This window comes from Ciconia boyciana, chromosome 2, assembly GCF_034638445.1.
Source record: "Ciconia boyciana chromosome 2, ASM3463844v1, whole genome shotgun sequence".
Classification (NCBI taxonomy): Eukaryota; Metazoa; Chordata; class Aves; order Ciconiiformes; family Ciconiidae; genus Ciconia; species Ciconia boyciana.
The window spans coordinates 130,527,338-130,552,446 of record NC_132935.1 but is presented as its reverse complement, the minus strand read 5'-3'; the positions used below and the strand labels follow the sequence as shown (position 1 = coordinate 130,552,446).

At 40.5% G+C, this 25,109-nt stretch overlaps 1 protein-coding gene across 10 annotated transcripts in view; it reads left to right on the top strand.

Annotated features, from left to right (window-relative positions):
* The window catches only part of CREB5 (cAMP responsive element binding protein 5), a 262,926-nt gene that overhangs the window by 66,313 nt on the left and 171,504 nt on the right, over positions 1 to 25,109 (top strand). For all 10 annotated transcript variants that reach the window (XR_012041160.1, XM_072854058.1, XM_072854063.1 and 7 more), the window contains one exon: positions 19,828 to 20,000. Coding sequence is in view for 9 of the 10 variants with exons in the window: in XM_072854058.1 (XP_072710159.1) it covers positions 19,828 to 20,000 (173 nt within the window). In the remaining variant the exon portion in view is untranslated. The remainder of the gene's footprint in view (positions 1 to 19,827; positions 20,001 to 25,109) is intronic.

The following is a 25,109-nucleotide window of genomic DNA, read 5'->3' as shown; positions in this document are numbered from 1 at the left end:
TGCAGTTGTTAGTCGAGTAGGTCTCACCTCCTTCTCAACAGAGGTTAAAGTGTGTGCGTGTCTGCGTGGGCAGCGTGGCTTCCCCTCCTACATTAAGAGAGATTTGCTCTTCTTCCTTTTCCTCCCTCACCTGAGGTGGGGGGTGGTATTTTCTCCCTCTTTGTGGACTTACCAAGACACAGGGAAATTCAAAGTAGGCACAGAAAGGGAGCTGGCTTTTGGCTTCACCTCTCTCAGTAAGAAATGGTGCAGCAGTGGCACCTGGCAGAAAAGGTAAAAGCTGCCCCATCTGCGGATTGTGTGTGCTTCTATCTGGCAGTTTATTTTTGCCCCAGTACTACTTTTTCTTTCCCTATCAAGGGAGAAAGAAGAGTAAGATATGTTGCCAGTCCCTCCTTCATTGTGTTGGAAGAGCCCTCCCTGATGTCCGAACACTGTATGGGATAGAGGAGAGAGAAAGGAGGTGATGGGAAAGTATGGGTTGATGAAGGGCAGAAAGGAATGAAAGGAAGAAAAGTACCTTTCATTTTTACATATATAAAGGACTTATTCCTGTCCCAGGTCAGACTTGGTAGGGAAAACGGACAGGAACATTCACATGGAAGAAGAGGAAAAGCAATGTTAATCAGACGTGGAGAAAGCTGAGGGGTACCACGAGGCTGTACAAGGGAAAGAGAAAGATGAAAGGAAGAAAGAAAGAACACCACTCATACGAGGCAGGCATTAAAAAGGCAGTTCTTTGTTTTCTGAGAATTGGGGTATTAAAATATTCCTGGGATGTACTTGTTAGCAGAACTGGATGAGCAGAGATAGGGGAGTGTGAAAAGTATAATTTCCTTTTCTCTCCCCCCGCCCCCCCCAGAAAAAAAAAGAAAAAAAAAAAGAAAGAAACTTTGCTTCAAGGAAATTGAGTTAGTTTCTCCGCTTAATGTTGAATTGAGATGTCAAGGGATGTGGCTGTACAAGAGGAGAGATGGAGATGCTCAGTTGATGTTGGGTATTAGCATAGATTTCCCTGAAAAAGAGGAAGGGAGAGTCAGCCTGGATGCTGTTTCTGCTTTCAGTGGTCTTTATAAAATATTCTATCTCTCATCACACTCCTATTTTATCTCCGAGATATATGTGTATGTTCCTTGGGATGTATAGATCTATGTAAGGCCTGTTTCTCTAATGACAAGTAGTCACCATAGTTCTGTCCCATTTATGCTAATTTTTTTTCCAATACAGTAGACTCACGCAAGTGTAAATGCCAACGTATATGTTTCAGGAAAACCAGGAAAGCTATTAAGTGTATTACACCTCTGCACATAAGTTCTTATTTTGTGGATTATTGTTTGGCTGGAATCTTTTTCAGGTACAGTTCTCTTATCCCAATTTCTTTTCTTTGCTTCATCCATCTCAGCCAGTTAAATGTGTATATAACTGATTTTTCTGAAATGGGGCCAAAGTCCGTGTACTTCAATAGCTCTTAAACATGTGGTTAACTTCAAGCATGTGTGTAGGGGTTTGCTGAATAGAGATAGTTTGCTGAATCAGGACTTCCCAACACTAAGATTTTAAATTGCAAACAATCCTCTATTTTAATGTATTTTAACTACTGCCTCCCATGGACTATAGGTAACTGTCGTTACTTGAGTCCTGCAGGTAAAGAAAGTTGTAGTTAGTTGAACAGTAATTTAAGGGTAAAAACAATCTTTCTGATACCCTGCTGTGACAACTATTTTTTTACTTCCTCCTAATAAATAACTTAATTGTGTTACATGAATGGGAATAATGATTGGAATTTCATGTTATGATTAAAAACTTATTTTTCTGGAGGAATAAAAATTATCTGCTACTTTAAAAAAAAAGTTAATTTGTTATAGCTTTTTTCTTTTTTTTTTTTTTCCCTGAGATTTCTGTACTTTCTAACAAAAAGTGGTACTAAGGTGGTAGTATATGTATGCCATTATTGACCAAACAAACATGAGGCACCTATCCAGTCTTCTGGATACATACATTTGTGTGACTTCTTGAGAAAATACTTTTAAAGAACAAGAAAACTGGAAGAAAAAAAGAAAAACCACCACCAACAACAAAAAAAACCCCAAACCAACCAACCCCTCCCTCCCCACCACAAAAAAAAAAGAAACAAACAAACAAAAAATCCAGTTGCCTTTCTCATTCACTTGCATCCTTCTGCATGCAGGGATAAATGGGATAGGGCTGCCTGCCCCGTGTTGTTTTGGTATTCTTCATCCAGGATCACAGGTAGGGTGGGGTGGAAAGTAGGTTCCACAGAGCAAATACAGCTGTTGGGAGGTGCAGGTAAGGGGAAATCGGCAGTGAGGGAAATGTGCCTTTCAAAATACTACTTCATATGCTATTAGTGATGGAGTGCTGAGGTTGCTTTCTCAATGACAGTTGGGGAAGAAAAAACCTATATTTTGCTATTGTAGTTGATACACTTAATACAGTGTTTTAAAACAAAGTGCTCTACCCTTGTTTTTATGTAAAGTGGTAAGACTTAAAAATATAATTGGGCTTTCCCCTTCTTTTCTTACTACTTTTCAATATTCGCTTCCTCACATTCCATCTTCAAACCAGCTAATCTGTGTCCCCTTCTTCTTGAATTGCATTATCCTGACAACACAGCAGTGAAAAGAGCCGAGACTGCAGGACTTCTAACAATGCCGGAGGGCCCCAGGAATAGGAATGCCTTGAAAAAAATGTGCTCCCATCCAGCTGCCCTTCATATTGTTGTCTCCCTATCCAATTTACTAGAGAATTTCCCACTGGCTCTTGGCTCATTCCCAAATGAGAATGTAATCTTTTAAAGATTACACTGCATAATGGAGGGACAAGGAGCTCTTTATTAACTGGGATGGGGAGTCACTTGCTATTAGGCAAGGGAGAGGGATGGGCTGTAGTAGTGTTTTGTGAGCTCTGCTTTCTGCCCCTTCTTGTCTCCTCAGCGGTAGGATGGCAGGTTGGGAGTGGGAAACCACTGCAGCTGCACTGTAGCAAAAGAAATAATTGAATGTAGGTTATGATTATGGCAATTACTTTTATAACGTGAGGGATTATACCGTAACTATTATATTGCCAACAGGATTAAATTACTAACCTAATACCACAGCATGTTTTCCAAGAAAATAAAAAAATCTGTGCTTGTTCCAGAGTTGATGCATTCAAAGACTATTAAGGCAGTGTGAAAGAGCTGAGCAGCTAAGGAACCTAACGTGCTGTCTCTACAGATATTGTCTGGATCAGATCCCTGTCACTTCGACTTCCATGAGCTGTGCCAGCTAGACACCCTCACCCCTTTTGAGATGTAAAACAATGTGGTACTCTGGTAATTTTAAATGCTCCTTCTCTCTCCTGTCAAGCAGATAAGCTTCTGCCAGTAATAGTTAATAAAGAGATAATCAGAAGTTATTAGTTATTCTTGCAATGGAAAAGTTTTAAAAACTTCACAAAGGGACCAGGGCTCATGTAAACCCACTGAACTGATTGGAAAGCTTAAGCTTCAAAATATTTTCATACTGTGCTCTCCTTTTACTACATCTTTTGAAAATGTTGCTTAATACAGAGGATATATGTATGTAAAATACATATTGGTCATTTCTAGTATGAGGTCAGTTTTGCTGAAGTTGTTGGGAGTCTGCAGTGTGATTTTTTCCCCCCCCTCCCCCATGCATAGCAAGGTCCTAGATGAGACTTTGTCATATAGATAGTACAGATATAGCCTTGTATAGACTGTTCATGATAAGAGTATAAGCTAAGTTAATTGTCCAGGAAGAGCAGTTTCCTTTTGTTCATCAGCTGGAAAATGAGTAGAAAATTAAGTTCTGGAGACTTCAGAAATATATCATGTGTTTATCATTACCAGCAAATTAACTGGCTTCATGGAAGAGCCAATGTTCTGATTCTGAAGAGAAATGTAGGTGAACGATATAATTCTATAAATATTTTTATAATTTTTTTATATGCTATGTGCTGAATGATATCTTAAGGAGTTGATTTCGGTTTTGTTGTATGTACATTTAAGTATTCTCACACTGTTGTGCCTTATGAAAATACCTGTTATCACACAAAGCTGTTTGATACATTCAGAAAGACTGGACATGCATTTGTAAATCAAGCTTTTCTTCCTCTGCTTCTTTTCTAGTGAAGAACTGGAGTTACGGATAACAAATTGAAGTCAAACGGGAACACTTTACTGTTGTTGTTGGCAGAATATAAAACCTCTGAACATCAGGCTGTACCTTATTTTATTCTTTTTTTCCCTTCCTTTCTTCTTTCTGAGTCTTTAGTGTATAGAAAAGAAGCAAATCTGATTTCATGTTGCTCTTACACTGAATCTTTGTGTCTTACAGGTTGCAGGTCTGACAAGTGCCATATATGAACTGTTTGCCTCTGACATGGACTCTTTGCTTTTTGACCTTGCTATTTGTTTGAGCTTAAAAGAGTTATCTTAGGCAAAAGGTGCTCCCCATTACCTTCTGGGATTGAGAGCACTGGGCACTGTTAAGAAGTTGGTTTAATAATTTCCTTCTGGTGTCTAGGCAGGCTAACAAGGTTATACCTCTATTTGCTAACTGCAAAGTGTCTTTTTGTCAGGTGAGGGTATCTTTCCATTCCCTCCCTTGGCTTATATCACTTTCAGACACAGTCCCTACGTTCCCAGTGAAACATCCTGTATTAATCTCCTCCAAGGGCTTTGCAGGTTTGTCCCTGGTGCATTAGATCCTCACTGGTAGGAACAGTTGCACAAGGAATCAGCTTGTTTTCTTATGCCTCCTATGTCGGGGCATCTTATTAAGTCTTTGGTTGCTGCTTGCTTTGAGAAAGAAGGTCAGTATGGGTTTACGGCACATCTGCCAGTAGGTTGCAAAATGCTAGATCCTCATACCGACATATGTGCCCACCAGGCAAGTGTTACCTCTCACAGACTGCACGGAGGGAATCATAACCCATGGAAAGGGGCCAACCAAACACCGAGGGCCATACCTTGAGCTGTCACAGGTGTTTCACCAGTTCTTGCTGTTCATCGGCTTTCCTGACCTCTGTGCATCGTGTGCTTAAGCACCTTCTTAAAAGTCAGACTATGGCTCAGGACATTAACTGCAGGCAGTAGCACAACGTGATCTGCTGGAAATTGTAAAGTCAGTGATACAGATTTGTGTGCGCTTCTGTTTGTGCCCTCTCACTGTTAACAGGTAATAAAACACTAACATTTCAGTGTGACGGGTTTTTTTGTTGTTGTTGTTGTGACCTTGTGTTTAACTGCCATAAAGACACAGGTGTAAAATTTTTTAAGTTCTATGAGAAGTACTGTAATACCACCTGGAGATACTGGTATGTTCAGAAGCTCTTGCAGTAAAGTTTGGGTGGTTTTCTTGATGGTGTTGACCCTAGAGCATAAACTGGATTGAATGTCTTTCTGTCTGTCTTTCTGTCTGTCTTTCTGTCTGTCTGTCTGTCTTTTCTACAAACATCCCAGTGGAGTTATTTTTAGAGCCAAGGGGAAATTTCTGTAAGACCTTCTCATAAGCCACGTTTTCGGGTTTTTCTTGTTTTCCTGCTGAACTGTAACTTCCCTAACTGTCTTTTTAACACTTTGAAAACTTTCTGCATTTTTGTGTCAATTTCTATGTCCGTTGATGTTGAAATCAGTTTCAAAACCACAGTGGAACTTTTATTTATCAAAATATTTAGCTTTCCATTTAGCCTGGCCAAAGAGGGAACACATCTGAGTTAAAGCAGCCCAACAAGTTAGGTTCTTTTTATCTCCTCTGACATGCGACTGGCCATGCAAATACTCTTAGCTTGCCCTAAATATTATGGAGGGAGGGAGAGGAGCATGTAAAGGTCATTACTGTGGTTTACTTGATGGACAGTAGTTTATTATAAACTGCTGTGACTCAATTGTTTTTGATACTCTGTTTATCATATCTCAGCTGAAAGATGTTAGAGAGGCTCCTGCTCTTTCCAGCAGTTAGAAGAGCCACATCTCATGAGGTTTTTTTCATGATACAATGCAGACTGTAAACTGCTTGCATGAAACATGCTATTTGCTACATGTCTGTAGAAGACCAATGTTTTGATCCCATCTTTAAGTAATACTTTAGTGCACATAACTCCTAAATTATGAGCCTTATTTTTACATTGAATCTTTTCAGCTGGATGATTTTTTGTTGCTTTAAAACAATAGGTATTTTTGTAATACATGAGTATAACATCGAAAACGTATTGCAGTGCCTTTCGATGATTTTGTTGCTTGATATAGTGACATGGCACTAGCGTCTAGCAAGCGAATACATTCCTGTGGTGTTTTCAAAAGCATATGAGAAACCATATGTTTTCATAGGAAAACAGCTGTTACCAAGCATATGCTTTCGTAGATAGAGTGACAGTTATTAAAAGGGCAAGGTAGGACCATGGCTTGTCTTTTAAGTTGAATAAAGCTGGCAATAACTGTCGCTTTGAATGTGCAGTGGCGCTGCGTGTAGATATTGCCCTGCAGAGTTGTAACTGGAAGGAGAGAGAGAGATTAACGTCCGTAGTCTGCAGCTTGGAAGAGACAATATAAATCTCTGTCCTGCTTTGAGCTGTGAATGCCTCTGTAGGAGTTATAGTAACAGACAAATTAGCATAATGTAATTGGCTGGCAAGGTCAGCCCCTCTCCAGGAGCATTAGCAATGTTTACTGTAAGAAGAGACAGACCAAGTATTGTAGGGTAGTACGTTGTCTGTCCTTTTTGAAGGAAGAAGAATCATTTTGGACTCCCTACAACACACTCTCTTTACCATATCTTATTAAAATTCAGACTATCATATTTCTGCCTTAAAGCAAATAATCTAAAAGAACAACAAAGAATATTCTCTACTATCACACAAATCTTTGCTCATTTTTTTTGCTTTGAACGTCATTGAGTTTACAACTTTTTTTTTCTTTCTTTCTTTCTTTCTCTGGTGAATAACTTTTCTCTGAATGCTAAACTTACATACACATCCCTGCAATACCTAATAAATCTGGTTGGGAGGATTAAAATTTCTGGTCTTACTATACATGGGACACAATTAGTAAATCCAGACAAACTTACCAGCTTTCTTGTTTGGATCTTTTGAAAGCGTGAAACTCTGGGCAAAATTCTGGGCCAGCTCTAGCAATCCAGACTCACTGGATTCAGCTTTGCAAACCCTTTCACAACTGTGGGTCAGAAATGTGAGGTGGTGCCCCACGTTTTGAAGGAGACCTTGCACTGAGTCACAAACAGTGCTGGCTTTTTAGCCTTTGATCTCAAATCTGACAGTTTGTGCCAAGTATTTGAAACGAGTTTGAGCATTCAGTTATGAGATGTTTGGGAAATGGCTTTCAGAATATCACATGGGGGTTGCATTGCCTTTTCCTATATAGGAATCACCAGGAATGCTGAAAGTTATGCTATTTAGCAGCTATCTTCAGCTTAAGTCTTTAAAATACTGTCTGTGACCAGGAGTTGCCAGTGTAATTTTCCTAGAGAACTGGCAGACAGGCTGAAACATGCACAGAATCACCTTCAGAGCACTATCTTACTGGAAAACCTATTTCCTTGTGCTTAGACAGTGTGATCCAATGGATTTCCAAAGCACAGTCCTTTCCATGGTCTTCTGATGATGAAGAAAAACCAGACAGCAATTCCTGGACTCCACAGCAGCTGTATTTTGAGTCTTGTGTAGTAATAACTTCCAACATAACTGTAAGTTAGGTGGGTTTAAAATGAGCAGTGTTGTTATTGTGTTCAAGGGTAATATGCTCCTCTTTAATGCCGATACCCTACTAGGTAGCTGCTTTTGAGAATGGGGTTGTGGTGTTACTTGCGCCAGGCTGGCATTCTTGACCCTCTCCTCTGTCTCTCAGCTTTCAGGTATCAAGTTGCTTTGGTTGTAAACATCCCACTGACATCCACTTTGTAGGCAAAAGCTGCCTTGTGAAGGGCATTCAGTGAGAGTAACAGTTCTCCATGTGCAGCTAGGTTGTTCCTCAAGGATGCCCTCCTGCCCCATTTCGTTCATGGCTCAGCTGAAACTCCCGCTTTCTGTTGCCTGAATGATGTTTTGTATGAAGCTCCTTGTATGAAGTTGTCTATCTGGCTGGATCACACCATTACAGGAGGACCAATTGTTTATTACTTAGGAAAATGTGCATTGTGGCTGCTCAGGTGGAGTGAGGCCTCACCAAGGCATTTCAGAAGTGTGTGGTACTCTAAAGGAACAGTACATAATTTCCGCAGGATGGCTCCACACTGCATTTAATTAGTGTGACTGGAAGCGTGTACATCTGGATGATTGTTTGTCTGGTAGCATTATCAAATATAGTGCAGGTTGTTTGTTGTTCTCTCCATTTACTCCAGTGGGAAAAGAAGCTGAGCCAAATGTGTCCCGCTTTTATGACTGAGAATTCACCCCCTCCACCACCACTGCCATATAACCTCAGTAAGATTTTTAGCCTGACTCTTCTGAAATGACCTGCGATTTTTAGTGCCCAGATTTGTGTGTACAGCCAGGAATGCTTTAATTGGATCCAGTTTTGTGCAGATGATGAGGTCCCCTTCTCTGAAGAATAGAACCTGCAATGCTATCTGAACTTGAGCATGCAGTCATTCTTTGCTTTTACTAATTTACATGTCCTTCTCTGCTCTCCTGTTTCTAGTCACCAAAGAACTGTTCTTTTGTCTTGCTATTCTTCTAATGGTATTCATAATATAACTCTTTTCTGTACTGGTTGAAGGATCTTGGTTATGATCTCTTGTAATTTCTGTGAAGTTCGTTTTCAAATGCATGCTACTTTAAAGTCCTGTGGAGTTGTTCTCTTACCAAAAAAACCCCTTCTGCTCTGCCACTACTATATTATATTGCCTTCCTAGGTATACTGTGTTGTCTCTAAAAGCTATTAACTTCTTGTTACTTCCAAGCACTCTGTAGTTGTTGAAAGACACTTGTCCTGTTTTAGATGTAAGGCAGAAGAATGTGAAGAAATTTGCTCAAAGTCATGCAGTAAGTATGTAGCAGAGTGAGGAAAAGGATGGCTATGCAGTTCCCGGTGTACCTGACCTGCAGAACACCTTTGGAGTCCAAGGAGTTATATTTCTGATCTCTTCTGCTGTCCCAGTCCTGGGAAGCTATATGTCCTAACTCCACACCAGCTTGCTTGCTTGGTTTATTCCCTGTTAACAGTAGCTCTTCTTTCACTGATCCCCAGCAAGCTGTGCTTTCGGCCCAAAGTCACATGCCTTCATCAATGGATGGTCAACTCTGTTTTTTGCAGGAGGACCACTATTGGTTTCTCTTTCTTGCAAGTATGTTTGTTCTCCTAGTCTTGTTAGTGGTTTTTTTTCCTGCCTGTCTGCCACTGCAGAAGGTAACTGCTGAAACGAAGGCAGAGATGGACAAGGGCAGTGTGTTTCTTCTCAACCAGACTGCAGAATGTCAGAAACATTTTTGAGGTTTCAGAGAACACTTTTTTTGTAATACCTGTTTGTCTGTAGCCCTTGCTGTACTCACTGGAAGTGACCTTTTCTTAGCTAGAAGTGTATTTAACTTTTTTGCCTTTTATGTACACAGTCTGATTGCTTCCTAAAACCTAACATTTTAAACTCTTATGGCTACAAAGATTAATTTTGTCTGAATGCTTCCAACTGATGAACCTAATTCTCTAAGTCCTTTCAGTCCAAGATCTAGACTAAACTAGCTCTCCTTTCTTAAAATATCAACCTAAAAATTGATTGAAACAATTGTGGGTGCTGCAAAACTGCATGCTTGCCTTTGTGATTACTTCCCAGGAGGTCTGGTGAATTAACTTGATCCCAGCTTGATACTTTGGTGTTCCTTGTATGATTTTCACTGATCAAAACTGTTTTCCTACCAATTCACTTGTCAACCCACTCCACTGGTTAGACCTATGATCCCTTGTATGTAGCAAATGGTCTGTCTGGGTGCTTTTTGAGACCACCATTGGCCTTGATTCCTGGACCTTTCCCAGCATTTTGTTTTAGTCCCCATGTAGTACTAGCCAGCCTGGCCCAACATAGCTGCTGCAGTGGGTTGGGGTTAAAAGAATATTTAGGAGATGCATTTTATTACCAGGGTAGCAGCATTTCCACTTGACTTCTTAGCAGAAAAGTTAAGCCTGCTGGTTTTCTGCTTGAAACTGCCTGAATGGAAAATCACTGGCTGTTTTGTTGCTACCATCCTTGCTCTCCTTTACCAACTGCTCTGTCTAAAAAATGTTCTGGTCATTGAATGCAGTCAAGCAGCCATTGCTGTAACTCATGCATGATGCCAATAACTTATGCCAGTGAAATCAATGATAAGAATTTCAAAGAACCTTTAAATAAAATATAACAAATTTAAATGCCAAAGTGCTGTCTCTGTGAATTTGCTATTAACAGGTTATAAATGGTTTGCATAATGTTGAAAAGCCTAGTGCCTTCAGTTAGCGGTATCAAAGGCTTGTTTAAAGCAATTCCTGGAGGATTGCCGCCCTCCCCCCCCCCCGCTTTCTGTTTCACGATGGATAAAAACAAAACTCCCTACAATAAAGAAAGGAAAGCCAGGTTTTCAACTACCCTCTGACTGGCCTCCAGATCTGGCAGCTGCTTTTGGATGTCTAATTGCTTGTCCTGCAAAAGTTGACATGCACCTACTTTGAGAAGCTTCTTTGAGTACCCACTTTGTATGTGCATTCTCTCTGATTTACAGAAATGAAATCATAGTGCTGGAAAAAACTCAGAGTAGAGCTTATAATACCGTTTTTTGGGTTTTGGTGTTTTTTTTTGTTGTTTTGGGTTTTTTAAATTTTACTTAAAATTTCCTGGTTTTCTGAATTCATAGATAAGTATTAGATGCAGAGAAACAGTGCAAAATAGTGGATAAGACACTGGACTGGGAGAAAAGAGCCTTTCCATTGAGTCCTGATTTTTGGCTCCACAAATCACTTTCTCTCTTTCTTCCTTCCTCTTTCCTTGCTTTGTCTCTGGACTCTAAGGCTTGTGGGCAAGTGTAGTCCATCAATGTGTCTATACAGATTTTAGCACAATAAGGCCTTGATTTCAACTGAGGCCTCTAGGAATTACACCTAGTAAGTATACTGGCAAATCTCTTTTCTTCCTTTTCACGTTTCTTACTAGCCCTTCTCCATTTGAAATTCATGGCAAGCTCTCTTGTTTACAGCAATCTAATGGGACTGTAATTGGGTCCCCAAGATAACATTACAGATATAAGCCAGTTTTTCCTTAGACAAAATTCTATGGAGAAAGTATTTTCTTATAAACATGCTTTTTATAAAAAGGTTTGTTGTTTTGTGTTTATTGGTGTTCCATCTGCTCTAGAGAATACATTTGAGAAAAACTAGCTCCAGCATGGCATATAATGTTTCATTAGCAGGCATAACCTTGTTTATTTGCTTTTTAAAATTGTATTTAGAAAAGGAAATCAGTTTGCACCATTGACATGCTGCCAGGTTCCTGTTTATAAATGTCACAATAGGCAACTTGGAAGAAATGAAATAGTCAGTTTATGGCTTTTGCATAAAGTATGACAGAACTGGGTAGAGCCAGGCAGCCAGTTGTGCTCCCCCTGTTTTGCAGCCTCCCAATTAGCAGGATGTAGTGTGGTGTTAGCAGGGCAAAACACCCTGAGTGACCCGAACTGGGCTATGCACACTTAGTGTTACTGACGTTTCTTTGAACAGAAGCAGCTCTTTGTGCTATGTTGCTTAAATGGCTATCTTGGGCAAGTAATTGTGTATGAAACAAGCAACCCTGAGGAAAATGGGAGATATCTGTAGGAAACTTCAAGACATAAGCATGCAATCTGATGTCATCTTTTCCCATAGAGAAGCTATTTCCTTTCAAACTCTGGTGAGACCAGTCTTCCAAAATTTCCTTCTCCTTTAAAATATGTTCATTGCATTTCCTTTATATCACTCTTTTCCTTTCTTCTAGTAAATGGTTTGTTGTGGGTACATCTTGTGCGTGCCATATATTACTTACTGTGTATGTAAAGGCTTCATATGTCAAAAGCATAGTCTGGACAGACATGCTGAAAAGGGCATGAGGAGGGTAGTGGGGGAAGAGGGGAGGGAATTGTGGAAGACAAGGGTCATCTTTCAGTATTCATTTCTACTGGTAATTAGAGGGCACCACTGAATGTCTGTAATTAGATCATGTCACAAAAATTAAGATAAAAGACCCAAAATTCTGAATCTCCTGCATTTTGTTCATAATATCAGAGGAGTCAGAGCACTTGCTTAAACCAGCAGCCAAAGTGGAGGACAGGCAGGGAGGCTTAACGTGCCCCTGGGAGAAGTTCATGTGCGTTTTCCCCAGAAGGTGCGAGGAAGAGACCCGAGGAGGTGACTGCACTCCAGATACCCAAGGGGCAGAGGCCAAGCTGAAAGGCGCATCAAAGGCTGGCCCACAGCACGAGCTGTGTTGCGGAGATTTTGTGCAGGGCTATCACCCTTCAGGCGCTGGCCTTAAGAGGATTAGTAGCGCTTAAATGGGCCCTTCGGACTTTGGGTTATGGTGGTGATTGCTGCAGCCTTGAGATGGCTTATACCTGGCTTAGCACTTCATATGCCTGTCCTGTGTCTTGTGCCATGCTTCTTAGCAGCACCACGTAGTTTGCTGGAGATTAGTAGACTTGAGGTTTCATTTGCATCACTCAGTGTATCTCAGAAAGTCTTTCTGATAACATAGTAACAGCTATTGAAAGAAAACAGGATAAAAATAAAAAAAAAAGATTATTTACAAAGGTTTTTTTTGTTTGTGCCCCTTTAGTAGCAGCCAGCATGTCAACGTTTAAGAATAATTCATGCTAACTTAAAACAAAAAGGAAGTTTCCCTGCATGTTCCAGCATAGGTATTTAGGATAAAATTTTGCAAAGCTCCTGCCAGCCCTAGTACACGAATCTGATCCATTAATTGACAGTAATTGTCCACTAAGGCTCCAAAAGACTGAAGACATTTTAAAAAAAGGACTTGGGCTAGTTAAGTCCGTAGATACCTTTAGAAATGTTATCTTTATTGTCAAGAAATTCTAGTCACGGTGCTCTGAAGCAGTATTTGGGCGGCAGTCAAACTCTGGTTTGTGAACTGCTGGTGGTCGCAAAGCTGTGGTAAGTCATCTGCAGCTGGTCTGTGGAACCATCTTGCCTTAATTACACAATTTATGATAAGAGCACAGAGTGCTCTGTGAGAAATTCAGAGGGTTGACAGAGGTCTGTGATCCAAAAAATTGGAAACCAGTGGCCGAGACCGATAAGTACAGATTCAAAGCTGTATGATTTCAATGAGAGCAATGTTTCCCTTCTTCCCCCATCTGCCTATCATTACTTGTCATTTTTGAGTAAGGAGTTTAATTTTTCTTTACATTTTTACCCCTAAGGAGATCAGGTTGATAACATTTGACTGAGTGGTGGTGCCTGGGGTTCAAGAAGTCAGATATACTCGTATTGCTCCTGGCGTTTGAGTCTCCAGCATCGTGTGGACAGCCAGCTATGTCCAGTTCAGGGGTAGCTGTTGGACAGGACCTGGAGGCATGGAAGAGTCCTTCTGCATTCTGGGATATATCAGGCCTGCTGTGTTTTTAATATGCCATTTTTATCAGGTAGCTGTTAAGTGAGCATTTGCCTTTCTTTGAAATGTTTTGAGGAATAGATCCTTTGGCATCAGTTCTGTATTTTTATGTGTCAGCCTCGTTCAGTGATTTCATACCTCTTGCTAAGTAAGGGAGTTAAATGGATTTTAGCAGTCTGCAATAAGATCTTCCTAGTGCTTTGTCTCTGTGCTTAATGTTACTACACAGCATTTTCTAGCAGTTCTTTTCTGTGTCCTTTTTTCTGCTTTAGTGCTTTTTCACGTTCAAGCTTTACAGATGTTACAGTTTAAAACAAGAAAAAGTATTGCATTTCAGTCTCCCCCAAGTTTACGCTCTCCCATCTCTTGCATAATGGAATTTTTTCCTTTTTTCTTTTTTAAAAATGTAAATCTTCATAATAGACTTTCTTTTTCCTGTAATCCTTCAACTGCATTAGTAATCTGATTCATTTTTTTATCTCCGTTTTCTTCCCTAGTTCCTCTGCTATGTTTGCTGGCCTTGGGTGGACAGCAAGCTTAGTTCTGTGCTTATGGCAGTTTAGAAGTTGCACACTAGTAACAGATGAAACAGTTGCGATGGGCTGGTGTGAGGGTGTTGATTACACATTGATCTGAATAATGAGAAAATAAATGGGTTGGTGCTGTTTCTGGGGAGATTTGACAGCTTTGGTTTTGAGATGATCTTTCTGTCAGGGGATAATTCATAGAGGCTCAGTAATTTTGATGGAGGTTGCGTATGATTAAAATAATTTCGAAGCATGCCATTATTTGCCTCATTTAGCCTATAATTTTCTTTACAACGATGTCTTCCAAGTCTCTAAGTTTTTTTTTTTTGGGGGGGGGCAGCATGTGCTGCCCCCTGGAAGAGTGTGTCACCGGTGGCTTCCACTCATGTGTGTATTATACGTATTGTGGACATAATCAGGCAAGATGCTATTGTACACTCCTTAAAAGTGCACAGGTAGCTGCCATTTAAATGTGTATCTTGGTTGCCCTGAATGCTGTGTGTCTGTAGAGCCTTCTAGAAGACTTTAGGCTAGAAATACATGTTTCCTTTCCCCATAATCTGTAAAATGCCTGAAAGAGAGACAGCTTAGAATATTTCTCCTTGTTAAAATTAATTCTGTATCTCCTTATGAAAATTAATTGAGAGGCCAGGCTATATAAATTCTAAAATATTGCTGTGTGTTTGATTTCTACTTTAATTTTAAGTTGATGCTTTTTCTCTTGAGTTATTTGAAAAATATTTAAAGTTGCTGGTTGGGAAAATACAGGTAAATGAGTTTTTGGAGAAAACAGGAAAAAATACAAAAAGGTGCTGTTGTCTTTGTTTAGATGAATTAGATTTTTTCTCTCATTTTTTTCATGGCAAATACCTTCTGACTTTATAATTTATATAATAGTCTGCAAAATATATTTATGTACAATTGGTGATAGGTGACAGCTCTATTGATCTAAAAGCTCACTCAGAACAATCCTGAATGAATCTTCAGTTTGTATAAAACTGGTATTTGCAATTTTCATTAAACCTCACAGTTAAAAAAGAATAGTAAGAAAATATAAGCTGGCTTCAGTTCAGAAACCAGCTCTGATAGTTTAAAACCACTAAGAAATTTGGTCTGAAACTCAGACTATTATGACGGATAGTAAAGGATGGATCCATCTTCTTCATCCTTTGCCTTCGGTAGATGGGGATGCGTGATACAGGTGGTGCCGTGTGACATGGATGGGTGTTTCTCTGGAAGAACGGGGATTTAGTGGAAATGGTGACTGCCTGGAGTCATGGGGCGGATTTCGCCTGTGCCTGCAGAGCTGTCATTTCTCTGCTGTGCTTGCCAACAGGGTGTGTGTTCTTGTGGAGTGATGTGTAATCCTCTCCACCAGAACATGGAAGCATGACTTCAAGAAGTTTTTAGCCTTTAGAAAAAAGAAGTGTGTTGCCTATCCAAAGTTAAATGGTTGCATGTGGGAGAAAAATGCTCAAATGTTTTCTTGAAAGTCTGAAGCTAAAATGGGGAATACACTGTAACTGGGGAGAAGTCAAGCTGATGATGATCTGTTCCCTTTCCTCTTGCAGCTGGAAAGGCTGAGAATGAGCACGTTGACTTAAAAGTGGTTGTGGATATGACTTGTTTTTTCTTTTATTTATTGGAATGTTAAATACTCCTGGAGAGTACAGTATGAGCACATGGGCGAGGGGAGCATTTCTATAAAAGTTCTCCAGTGTTATAATCCTAGTTTCTGCTTCAGTGGGAACGACTGGGAACTTTGGTGAGGATGAAACTTAATCGTAGAGGAAATAAATTTCGTTTAATTTATTGGACCTTAATTAAGATCCATTAAATGAATCTTAAGGGGAGGGGATGTCTTTTGTGTCTCCTCAACTCCTGGCATGTGGGTGGCCTGTTCCCCGTGTGAACATTTACGTTCCATTTAATAAAATGAATAATGATAATAAGCTCATATGCCCTCTTCTAGTGCTGAAGGACAGTTGTGAAGATCTCTGAGAAAACTCATGAGTGTGTGTCATACTCTCTCAGGGTATGGAGAGGTCTTGGGAGTGTTAAAAGCAGAGGGAGAGCTCTGTCCGCATCATGACTCCTGTCAACTTCTCTGAGTTGGTGTGCTGGGAGCTCCCAGCACATAGTAGCAATTAATCTTAACCATTGGCTTAAGAGCTGGAGGAGAATGAAAAGGGGAGTCAAAGTGAGATGTTCTTCATGGATCCCTGGTTGGGGAGCATGCAGAACTCCTTAAAAGTAGAGTTGGAAGCAGCCTAGCCAAATAACAATTCATCTATAAAGTGGAGGTCTTGGTTTTGGCCAACGTTGCTGAATTTGTCCTGTTTCTATAAGGGCCCAAAGTTGAGTCTGCAAGGAGCTCATTAATATCCTATCCAGATCCATTCAGAATCAGGTGCAGAGCTCAACACAGCAAGGCCATTTTGGGAGTTCTGAAGACCATCTGCATTACACATGCAATGAGCCTAGTCTTAATGTGCTGGTGATACAGAGTCATTCTGCGTGTCATGATGCATATGACGATATCAGATAAGCTTAGTGTCAGATCTATTGTGCGTTACCTTCCTGCCGTCTTTCAAAGCATAGGCATTGTCAGTTAAGTATGAACTTGCTCCAACTTCTCTGTAAATTCACAAGCATCTCACTGATGTAAATTATTCTGATCTCGCCAAATCCTTTTCTTATGAATGTGAGAGTCATGCTGAGTTTGATATTTTGTTGGGAAATCTTAGGCTTTCTCTTGGTAGTGTAGTATAAAGGTATAGTTCATGCCCAACAACAGCACTTGCATTACTGAGAAGAATTGGACATCTGGATGCGTTGACATATTTTCATTCTGTTTTTGCTTTCCATGCGTCACATATTCATCCTACTTTCTGAAAAGATACAGTTCATTGTGAATGGTTAAAATTTTGAAACCTCATTCAAGTTTATGCATGTAAGCTAGCAATTACAATGTCTTATGTGCAAACAAAATTTTTTGTACCAATCATAACTCATACCATTTGTACCTTAGAGAGGTCTTGAATTATAGGAGAAAAAAGCAAAGAGAAGGAGAAGAAAATGGCAATACTGAATCTAAGAGCACAGGAATATGATATTAAATCTTTAAGTTCTGCCCTGCCATGTTACAACAAAATCCATTCAAAATCTGGGCATGTGCTGGGGTACCACTTGTCTGAAGCTCATGATGGATTTACATCCTGTCCCATCCCAGGCCTCGTGGACTCATGGCACCATCCGTGTTTCCTTTAAAGATCCTCCCATGTAGCAGATCAGTGCTCTGTAGCTCTTGGAAATCTGGGGTCTGGAGTCTGTAATCTAAAGGAAGGCTTTCTGAATCCTGGACAGTTTCATGCCAATGCTCTGGCTTCGTGCAGACAGCCCTCTTTGGAAGCAAGGCACGTGTGTGCAGGCAGAAGATCTGTGCTGGCAATGGCAGGGGGCAGTTGCGCAGCACTGCAGAGCAAACTCATTGTGGGTGACTGATGCTTTTCTTCTTTGTTGCTCCCCTATGGACCCAGAGGTACAAGTACTGTATACCTCTCTTGCAATTTGATATTTGCTGTAATAAACATACTGCTGAAAGCAAACAGGCTAAACAGAAATATTTGGAAGGATTCAGAAACTGTGGAGGCAGTGTAAAGGAGAAATTAAATGAGGGTGAACTTTGAAATAAGTCAGTATCACACATTGATAGGTTTTAATTGAAACACATGCATTTAATATAAAGGGGAAGCTTTAGGAAGTGATGATGCTAAAAGATTTACTTGCAGATGGATAGATTATTAGACCTGGTTTTGCAAAATCTTGTAATGATCAAAAAAGTCAGTGTAGTTTTGAATCCTGAACTAGATTTGGCTATATATATATGTATAATTTTTTTTTTTTGACAGACCAGTTTTTCATCAGAAAACACTAATCCATTGAAGAAGCGACATTTTTATAGGAATGTGGTAGGTGAGGGAGAACTTCTGTTGGAAAAGATTCCGTATATCTAAGGTTATTCTCTCTTTTTGCCTGATGGTCATGACATACTACTGGGCTATGAACAATTACTGTTCAAGTCCTTGGTCTGGCTTCCTCTTGCAATCCATGCTCCTAAGTGAATACTGGCTGTTCTGCTGCTGGACCTGATTCATACTGTGTAAATTATTTACCGGAACAGGAATTCAGAGCTGGGTCTTCTTCATACTGAGTCAGTGGTCTAACCCTGTGTCTGTAGGCAGCACCTCTGCCTCTTTATATGTTTATGAAGACTGGAGCAACTCCTGTAAAAGAAATGGAGAGAACCCTATGTCCATAGCAGTCTGGGAAATCACCTGCAATATATGAGTTGGGATATAGGAGGATGACAGCTAAGGCCTTTAGTGTGGGTCTTCTAATTATTGGCTCCTTTTCCATAAGGGATGTCATCGAAAGGGTTTATTCTTGTTTTGGTTCAGAACGCAATCTTTCTTTTAAGTCTGGGATTCAATGTGTTGTCTGCCTCTCCTTTCCTCCTCATTTGAGCAGAGCTCTGAGTTTCCTTTCTCACCAGCTTTATCTATCATTATCTTTGTTTTTTATGTGTTTCCTAGACAAATTGGCTCACAAATTGGAATTCTGAATGAAATATAAGTTTAGTTTTCAATCCTGAGTATTGCAGTGGTCAGGAAGATGCTTTGTTTGAGTCTTGATGGCAGAGTGTGCATGTAAAGGTGGTTTGTTTTGGTCTTGTGTTTTTTGGTTTTTTTCCCCCCTCCCCTTTTCCTCAGCCTAGCATGAGGTGACAATGGGAAGTTTCTTTTCCTCTTACAATCTCTAACAATCCACACGTTGATGCCCAATAAGAAAAATAATGCTTTCAAGGTTACCGTATTTTTCATATGTATACACTGTGGGTTATCTCTGGCTTAGGAGTTTTGTTTGTTTTTAAATGTGGGCCAAGTCAAACCCTGTGGTTTAGCAGCAGTGTGTATTGTGTATGTAAGGATAATAGGAGAGAAGTTTTATTCCAGGGTTCCTTCCTCAGTAGTATCCTGGTCTCTCGTGGCTTGTTTGCTCTGTGGATATGAGTTATCTGTGAACTTTTTTTTTTAAAGAACTTTTGAAGGGCTCCAACTTACCTGAAGCAGAGATTATATATGTGCAAATACAGTGCTATTATTCTAGGCCTCTGGGATATTATTGCTCTACAAAATATATGGAGGCTAATAGAAATGGCTGTTTCGTGACGTACCATGTACTGTTTGTTACTTTGAGACTATAAAACTTGATTTGCTTGTCAGTCTAAGCAGACCTAGTACACAGTAAACAACCTATGTAGTAAATCAAGGTACCATGCACTCACCACAGAAGTAATTTTCAAACAAAATATATATTGCGTTCAGTTAGGAGAATATGTGCTAAATATCCCCTTTATAAATCATGAGTCAGAATCACAGAAGGGTGATTAGTCAACTTGCAGGTATTTTTCCATTTATATTGCCCTGTAAAAGTAAATAGTTATTTTTCATTTCTTTATCGTTGTTGGTTACAACAAGATCTATTGACTTGGGATTTACCAGGAGCCAGTAACTTTTCATATTATTGATACTTCCAGATTTCTAATTGTATTCCTATAGAACACAAAAACAAGATAAGACATTTATTTCTTTTTCATTTTCCCCCACCATCCCCCATTTCCCTTCTTTTCACAGAATATCTCCATGCATAACACAGTTGGAGGAGCAATGGCAGGACCTGGATCTCACCAGCTGACAAATACAAGGATGCCAAACCACGACACCAGCGTTGTGATTCAACAAGCCATGCCATCTCCACAGTCCAGTTCGGTCATTACGCAAGCACCTTCCACAAATCGACAGATTGGGTAAATCCATTTCCATTTCCTCATTTCTTCGGTTTTCTGGCTCCAGCAGCTGCATGTAGGACCAGATGTTGTCTTCATGGTTCTTAAGGTTCAGTTGCATGCAGGACCAGATGTTGTCCTCGTGATTCTTGAGGTTATGGAGCTCGCACTTGATCCTGCCAGCATGTGGCAAGGACCCCTGCAACACGTGTTGCGGGCTGTGGGGGAATGGCCAGGATACTACATCTACTCCAGACCTGGCACTTTGGTTCAAAAGGGACAGAGTGCTGTACTTGCAGGGAAATCCTGCTTTCTCCTTCCAGTTTTTTGTTTTTATCTGCTTACATTCAAAGTTTGTGTTGTTTCTATAACTGCTCTGGGAAGAAAGAGTGTTTCTGAAGCTGATCCTTTCACTTCCCTCAACGGGAACTCTGAGTGCTCAGTGGGATTAGGCTATTTCCTAGGTACTCTGTTTAATTGAGGGATGCTAGAATACAAAATAAAAAGACCATCAAGATAAATGGAGTTTGGCACAGCTACCTCTGTGAGCAGTTGCTCAATTTGTGATAATGGATCGATATTTATTCCCATAGATGGACAATACGGATGCGTATTGGTTTGAATGCCAATTGTGTGCTCATGTTTGGAGAACTGCATGTACAAAAACATACGTGTCTTGTACACTCGGTTACTACCAGCAAACATGAGGTCCTTATAAGTCACAATAACTTGTTTTTAATTATACAGAAACTGCCCAGATGGTTTGAGGGTACAGTTTTTCGTCACACAAGTCTGAGAATTTGGGGGGTTTTATGCATGAAAATGTGGATAAAAGAAAGATAAATCAGTGGACTGAGAATGAAGCAGCAGTCTAGATTCATTATCTGTCACTTGTAATTTGGTCACATCCATTATATGATAAGTGCAAAAGCAGTCTCTGTCCCCAGTCATTGTCTAAATAATTGATGAGCATCTTGCAGTCTCTTTAGAGTAAAACCAAAAAGTGAAATCCTGGCACTGAAAACTCAAAATCCAGTTATTCTTGAGTTTTCTTTCAATATTCCTGATGGCTGGGGCATATAGACCATAGGCTCTTCATCTCCCAGTGCCGTGGTGGCAGGGATGGCCCATGGCACTGACTGCTCTGTAAGGGTTACCCAGCCACGCACAGGACATGGATTCCAACCACTGCCCCAGTTTTGTGCTCCTGGCAAAGCTCCTCTACTTTCCTTTTCACTACTATTTCAGGATTTGGTTCTTAATATAGAAATCTGATAGTATGGGTAAGGTAAACCTATTTGATAGATGTGCCTTTGTATATGTTATGTATTGACAAAACACAGTGTTCACTGAGATTCACGTGCAATACTGTTCGCCTGTGAATCCAAGAAAGTTGTTGTCTTATATATGTCCCATTCTGTTCAAAGACAGGGGGCTGGGAGAGAGGAAGGGAGGAAGAAACGGTTTCTTTTTTCAGTTTTAGAAAGAAAAACAGCTAATGCCATTATTTGGGTTAAGGATGATTAAGCTCCTGTTCAAATTGTGACTTAATAGGTCTAGGGGTAATTATGATCCTAATTAAAAACAAAAAAAACCCCAAACAACTTTTAATACTCAGTGGTGAGGTGTTTTATATGGGGCTGTACTTGGCTTCCAAACAATTGTTTCTATATAATGAGAAAAAAACTGCATGTGGTTTTGCAAGACCCTGTCAGTCAGGTTTTAGGTTTGCATTGGTTCGGGGCCATGGTGATTAGAATCTCCAAAGTTAGAGGGGTTGAGGATAAAAAGGCCTATTTCCTAGTCAGTGGTGAGCATCTCGTTTGGGAAACTTTGTCATGACATATCTTCATTCTCCCCTGTGACTGAATCACACAAATGTTTCCTAAGTCTGAGTCTAAAGCTGCTCTATTGGGAGGCAATTGTCAGCATTTTAGTCTCTGTGTGAGTTGGTGTGTGAATGAGACTTATGGTGTGACCTCCAGCATACTCTGTTCCCCATTCTTCCTTCTTCCTAGGAGGTTTTGTTTTTTGTTCATGGTGTGTCCTAGGAGATAATTGCTGCATTTCGGACTTCATCTACTTGCCAAAGTGTTGAGCATCCTTGTTGTTTGTCTTTTTTTCCTTCAGTCTTTTCCCTGTGGTGCCTGTTTTATTTATTCAGAGAACATGTCTTCTCATTTCCATTTATCTTCATCTTATCCTTCTAAATGTGCTAAGAATTATATCCAAAACTCATTCATGAGGAATACAGACTGGACAATGGCTTCGCTATTAGGCAACTGAAGAAAAATCCAGATGGATGCAGAAAATTTTTGAGTTCTGCAAAGTTTGGTGGTTTTGGTTTGGCCTTACAAAGTTTAGATGATTCATCTTTTTAACAAGCCCACATTCCGAGGTGCTCAAATCAGTGGGTTTGGGTTGGGTTCCCCCCTTTTTTTTTAAAAAAAAAACATCTGAAGCTGCCCCAAAGGGTAGATGAGTCCTTACCATGGAGAATTGTGCCAGGGAATATGCCTTTTAATGAGCAATAAAAACAGCAGAGAGCAACTGGGTAAAACTCTCATTGAGCTAGTTCTGTAAGAGCAGGATCAAGCCCTAAAGGTTATATAGAACCATCTTGTAGCAATATTCTGATTTTTATCACAACCGCAAATATTTTAGTGTCAGACTATGGCCAAGCCACCTGCAAATGTTTGTGATGGCCTTACTCCAATGAAAACAGGGAACAGCAATGAAAGTCTTCATTTAGACCCTGCTTGTAGGCTGTGCTGCAGTAACAGAGAATGGGACCCACCTGTGCCCGCACACAGCTCGTTTCATGGTGAGGAGTGGGCGAGTTCACAGCAGCTGATGTTCCTGAGGGATGTAATTTTTCCCTACATTCTTCTCTCCTTCTCTTTTTCCTCCCTCTCCCTCCATCCCTCTCCCTCCTTCTCTGCCTCTCTCTTTTTTCCTATCCTCTGGCTCTGGGGGCTTGCATATAAAATCAGATATTGACACAAGGCATGGGAAAACATGACAGAATGAGTGTTGTTGGGCAAGCCTTACTGGCACAGTGTATATACACACATTGTTTCAGGTATTAAGCTTGAGCTACTACTGAACAGGCATCCAGCCAGATTAATCAGAAAAAGGGAAGAGCATGAACGTTAATAACTTAAAAAATAAGACAGGGTGCAGTCCCACTTTCCTCCCACCGTGTACCTGGTCGAGAACAGACAGCTACATTATCATTACAGCAAACTGGCAGGTTGGTATAAAGGTCCCAGATAGTATTTATGTGGTGAGGCAGTCTCTAACCTCCTTGCCATCCCCCCTCCCTCCCCCCCAAGCCTTTAGCATGTGGGAGGAATGCTGTAACTAGTAACTACTTGTGCTGATGAAAAATCAGTTGAGGAACACTTAGCAGTGAAGGGTGTCTTTGGCTGATTAATAGCACATCATTTGGAGATAAGATACATGGAGGAAAAGCAGTAAGGCATATGGAGGAAGGGGAGAAAAAATGATATAAGACATACATTTGTCAAAGGTATAGAAAGGCAGATAAGCTGAATCAGCTCAAGATATGGGACTCTGAACTAGGCCGTACAATAGCAGTGTTTGTCTTCTTTTTTTAAATCACTCCATTATTTCAGTGACTGAGTGTTCGGCAATGTATGTGAAAATTATGGTCAGACAAATTGGTGACAACACAGTACACTGGTTGCTTTATCTGGGCATGTCTTTTGCTCGGTAAGATGTCTTTTTCCGACCAGCAAAGACTCTAGGTGGCTGGAGCCTAACAGCTTAGCGTTCCTGGAGAAAGTAACCTGCTGCTGTTTTTCAAGCTAGTAGCAGACATGGCTAGTAATTATTGCAGCTTGAAACTCCCTGATACAGCTCTGTAGCTGAAAGGGAACACAGGAGGATTCAGGGTTGTCACAGATCCAGCAAGTTGTTAACACTCTACTAAATGGAGAGGGAGATGTGAGTCCAGTTTCAGTGAACTCAGGCTCCAAAGTGGACATAGAGCACTAACTATGTGATATAGATTATCTGTTTGCAAAGTGTTGTAGAGCATTTTAATCAAGATAAGATGGTCTTCTGGCACAGCATCAGAAGGGAAAAATTGCAACCACATTTGATGAAATGCAAGCAGGTAGGAGAAGGCAACAAGAGGGATTTGGAAGATGCCTCTGGTGCCTTTATGTACTGAAGAATCATGGTACCAGTGGGAGGACAGCCTTTCAATCCCCACATGCAGCATTCCTTTTAACACCTATGCATTTCCTTCCTGTTCTTCTCTCTTCCCTCTCATGATGCCATATGTCTCTCTCTGTTTCCAGTTTATCATCTTTTCATGGGGTTGAATGCTTTCCAAACAGAGGGTCATCGAAAATGGAGCCGTCATGAAAACTGCATGTAGTGGGACTAACAGAGGTTTGGTGACACAATAAAGAGCAGACTCATTGTGACTGGCCTTGGGGATTTGGAAAATGAAAAAAACTTCTCAGCTGTAGTCTTAATCTGAGGGACCCGAGATGGCAGAAGGACAGGGCTCCTCTCTGGCAAGCACAGGAGTTTTACCATAGCAGCAAGCTACCTGAGACTGCAACTGCTGGTTGAGTTCTCAAGAGTATCCTGCTATCATCCTTTATAGCTTGAGGAAACAGAAAAGACTCCTGGAAAAGATGTTCGTGGCAGAAACCCTTCCATAATGCAGCTAGTTCTGGAAGGCTCTTGGAATAGGCTGGTAACTCAGAAGGATCTTTGTACATGCCAAAGAAAGTCTCTCTTTAAGCTCCTAGTAAGTTGGAGGAGTGCATGGCATCAACGAGGCCATGGAATGATGTGCTTTTATTAAATTCAAAGACCAGTTCCCTTTCCAGGAAACCTGGGATAAAAGCCTCTCTTCCAACTCATGTATTTGAGGTGAAGCACCACAGTATGTTGTGAGATGAGAAGAAACGTGCAGTGAGAGATGAAGTATCAAATGACCTCTCGGTTACTTGATCAGGTCCATTCTGTAGCCTTGGTGCACAGGATGTAACAGCATCAGTTAGATCACTGGAAGGGGAGGAAAAGGGAGAGGTGGGAAGAGGGAGCATCTGACAGTGTTGTTCTGTCCAAATATTTTTTTTTCCTGTC